Consider the following 3,610-nt stretch of genomic DNA (forward strand, 5'->3'; position numbering starts at 1 on the left):
GAGGGAAAGGATGCTGAGCCCCGAGTCCTCCTGGGGCATCTGTGAAACCTCCCCAGTATAACTGCCTGAAAGAGTCCATTACCTCCTGCAGCCACAGGCTCCAGATTTCTGAAAATGAAACCCAAAGTCCAGTCTGTGGGCAGCTGCCTTACAGTCTGAATTAAATTAGCCACCTCTCTGGGTATCTTTGGTTAAATGTATGGCATTGTTTGGGTAGAAAATGAGTCCTTAATCATTTGAGGGACATGTGGGCAGAATGTGATGACGCTGGGGACCCTGAACTCCAGAACCGAGGGACATGTGGGGGAGGAGCTTCCCTAGTCCTTAACGAGCCCGCAGGGTGACCAGGAATAACAGAGGAAACTGCCACACCAAATTTGACCCCTGAATTCAGTGGGGTCGTGGGACCCCACAGGGTGGGACCAGGAGGAGAGACAGGTGAGTACCGGGACCCATGGGGTCAGTGGGGCCGCTGTGTAGTCAGAGTGGCCTGGCCCACAGAGACCCCTGGTGCCAGTTGCTGGTGTCCTGGGGTGGGGACAGCCTCCTGCCCACCTGTAGGCTGATGCTTTGGATCTCGGGGAAGCTCCCGCCTGGAGACGGAAGTCCACCTTGACCCCAGGCTCTGCTCAATGGACGTCCTGCAGGCAGGTCCCCTGACCCCAGGCTCTGCTCAATGGACGTCCTGCAGGCAGGTCCCCTGACCTGGGGCTCTTCCTGCCTGCAGGTCTAAGTGGGGGCAGTGCTGGAATTATTCAGCTCCTTCTCACGAGGGAGGAAACAGCCAGCCCTGATATTGGATGTAGGTTCTCTCCTTGTGGAGAGGAAGCTGGCTTTGTTTCAAGTGCCAATGCTGAATTCAGTCCTAACAATTTTAGAAACGGCCTAGCCAAGATGTTTTTCTCTCGATTTGATCTTTGGATCAGATTCCCAGAAGCTGGCGCTCTGATCTGCCTGCCAGCAGGGTGGCAGAGGCCCACAGTCCTCCACTGGGGATGAAATACTCAGTGTGGCTCTTCTGGCAGGTGACGTGTCCTTCCTCATCCCCAGTCCCTCTATAAAGAGGATCCCTGGGCCGGCAGCAGAGCCGCTGAGTGGACAGAGGCGAGGTCAGCTCTGCAGAGGCCAGGCAGGGTGGGGGGTGGGGGTGCAATTTCTTAAGTCGTGGAAATTAAGGCCAACTGAGGCAGGGATTTCATCTCCAAATAGTGGTTTGAAACCACCGAAACTGAAACTGCTAGGAAAACAGTAAGATTATTTTTTTATCCATGCCATTTTCCCCAGGGCCGTCCGCACCGAGGCTGGTGGAGGAAGCCGGTGGTCTTGCCCCTCCTGGGTTCATCCTACCGCAGGCGGGCCGAGTCGCAGAATGGGAAGTGCCGGGAAGATGCGGGCCTGCGTGGTGCCGGGGCTGGCACTCTGCCTGCTGCTGGGGCCTCTCGCAGGTGAGGGGCCGCTCTGGAGGGACCCAGCCACCTGGACCCGCCCCGGACAGCCCTCAGTTCTCTCCCCTCCTGCCAGGCTGCTTCGAAACCCCCAAGCCCTGCAGCTGGGGTGGGGTGGGCCCAGCCGGCACCTGGGGGGTCCTCTTGGGTGACAGCTCTCCTATTCCTTTGCAGGGACCAAGCCTGTGCAGGAGGAAGGGGGTAACGTCTCCGATTTCTTTCCTTTCATTTGCATAAGTAACTGGCGTGCGCAGGGACAGACTGCTGGGGAGGGCAGCGGCTTCTTACCCCAAGCAGGCGCATCAGGAGCCCTGGCTCAGCTCAGGCCTGAGCGTGGAAAACATGGCCCTGGGGAGCCAGCCTGGAGCTGTGCAAGCAGAGGGTCTTCCAGTGGGGACTCTGCCCTCCAGCCACCGGGGAACACACTGGGCAGAGGAGCTGGGGCCCCCTGACCCCCTGACATTCCCACCCTCATCCTGGGCTCCAGCCCCCAGGCCCTCCCAGCCCTGAGCCCTAAGTCGGTCCAGTATCTTTAGGCCGCCCTTGGCTGAGCTCCAGGACAGGCTGTGTCGGGGGAGGCGGAGGCAGGTGTCTGCTTCCCTCTGAAATCCCACCAGGTTGCTGATGGGGCCCCACTCCCTCCCCACACAACCTCCTCCTCAAACAAGACCGGCCTCCCCACCCTTCCCCTTCCTGCTCTTCCCCCATCTCCCAGACCAGGCGTCCCCAAGGACCTAGGTCCCCACCCCACTGATGAGAGGGGACAGGCTCAGGCCCCCACTCTGGGAAGCTTATATCACTGTGGGCACAGCTGGGCACCATCCACCTGCCTTGAGGCCTCCAAGGACGGTGTCTCCAGGCAGGACCACGGGGACAGCCCCGAGGCCGGCGTCATGTGTCTTTCAGACCCCTATGCGGAGCTGCCGGCCATGCCCTACTGGCCTTTCTCTACCTCTGACTTCTGGAACTACGTGCAGCACTTCCAGGCCCTGGGGGCCTACCCCCAGATCGAGGACATGGCCCGCACCTTCTTCGCGCACTTCCCCCTGGGGAGCACCCTGGGCTTCCACGTTCCCTATCAGGAGGACTGACTGGTGTCCAGCCTGGTGCCCGCCCGCCCTGCCAGGCTGCCATAGGTCGGGCCTCTGCAGGCATGGAGTCCCGGCAAAGCTCTGGCTCCCGCGGAGTTGGGGGGGGTCAGGCCTGTTCTCAATAAACTCCGGACTGAAGACGCACAACCAGCGTTGTTTGTGGGTTTTCTTTCCAGGACGGCTGTGCTCAGGCCCCATTTACTTTACTTCACAAACGAAGCTGGTTTTATTTTGGTTCCTAGGGAGCACTTTCATGAACTCTTTCGTAAATGTGTGCACGATTTCCGTCCACACCGGCATCAACAAGGGAACCTACATCTTGAACAGGCTTAGGACTGGCTTACTGGGTCTCTCATCCATTTCCCACAATGACCCTGCAGGGTGCTGCAGTTCCCACAGATTACAGGTGAGGAAACTGAGGCAGAGACCTCCAGTCACTGCCTGACTTAAGGTCACACAGCTGCTTAGAGGGGAGCCAGACTCCAGTCCAGGCACCCTTGCTCCAGGCCACTAAGCTGGGCAGCAGATGAACCCACCGCCGTGGCTGCGCTGGGGGGCCGCACTCCACACCACAGCACAGCCTGGGAGGAGTGCCCAGGAGGCAGCAGGAAACAGAGAAGTGAGAGGCTCTATCTGTGTCTGTCATTGTCAGGGACAGTGGGGCCTGGACAGGCTCCGTCTTCCAGGGACAGCTCAAGGCTTTGAGGGGCTTCACCTGGGCACCCTGGGGCACTAGAAAGCTGGGCGGGCAGCGCGGATGGTGTCTCAGGGATGGGCCACCAGCAACAGGATGGCCTCTGCACAGGTGGTGAGCCCCCCATCCCTGCAGGGTGTACAAGCAGACCCCCGAGACCCATGGCCCCTTTGCTAGTAAAGACCTTGACTCGCTGGGTCGCTCCTGTTGGCCACTGCCCAGTCCCGGTTCCATCCGACTGGCTTTCACCTGGTTCCTTCAGGGCGGCGCACACTGGCACGGCACGAGCCTCACCCGGTGTCCACTCCTGCTTCTCCCTGCATCCCAAACTGTCCACTCAGGCCAGGCGGCCCCTTCCCGGGCCACCCTCCGTCACACAT

At 60.1% G+C, this 3,610-nt stretch overlaps 1 protein-coding gene across 1 annotated transcript; it reads left to right on the plus strand.

The window, feature by feature from the left end:
- The first annotated feature begins 1,288 nt into the window (after window positions 1–1,288).
- OTOS (otospiralin) lies at window positions 1,289–2,683 on the plus strand. The gene is made up of 3 exons (XM_017521290.2): window positions 1,289–1,445; window positions 1,620–1,646; window positions 2,352–2,683. Exons 1-3 carry the CDS (start codon window positions 1,370–1,372, stop codon window positions 2,534–2,536), a joined length of 288 nt encoding a protein of 95 aa, XP_017376779.1. The 5' UTR covers window positions 1,289–1,369; the 3' UTR covers window positions 2,537–2,683.
- The last annotated feature ends 927 nt before the right edge of the window (window positions 2,684–3,610 follow it).

This window comes from Cebus imitator, unplaced genomic scaffold (assembly GCF_001604975.1).
Source record: "Cebus imitator isolate Cc_AM_T3 unplaced genomic scaffold, Cebus_imitator-1.0 Scaffold1043, whole genome shotgun sequence".
Lineage (NCBI taxonomy): Eukaryota > Metazoa > Chordata > Mammalia > Primates > Cebidae > Cebus > Cebus imitator.

What these genes read in the sequence shown, in the direction of transcription:
- OTOS (XM_017521290.2), top strand. Translation starts at nt 1,370, where the DNA reads ATGGGAAGTGCCGGGAAGATGCGGGCCTGCGTGGTGCCGGGGCTGGCA. An exon ending in GCTGCTGGGGCCTCTCGCAG is followed by an intron (nt 1,446 to 1,619) that starts GTGAGGGGCCGC and finishes ATTCCTTTGCAG; the next exon opens with GGACCAAGCCTGTGCAGGAG. An exon ending in GCCTGTGCAGGAGGAAGGGG is followed by an intron (nt 1,647 to 2,351) that starts GTAACGTCTCCG and finishes TGTGTCTTTCAG; the next exon opens with ACCCCTATGCGGAGCTGCCG.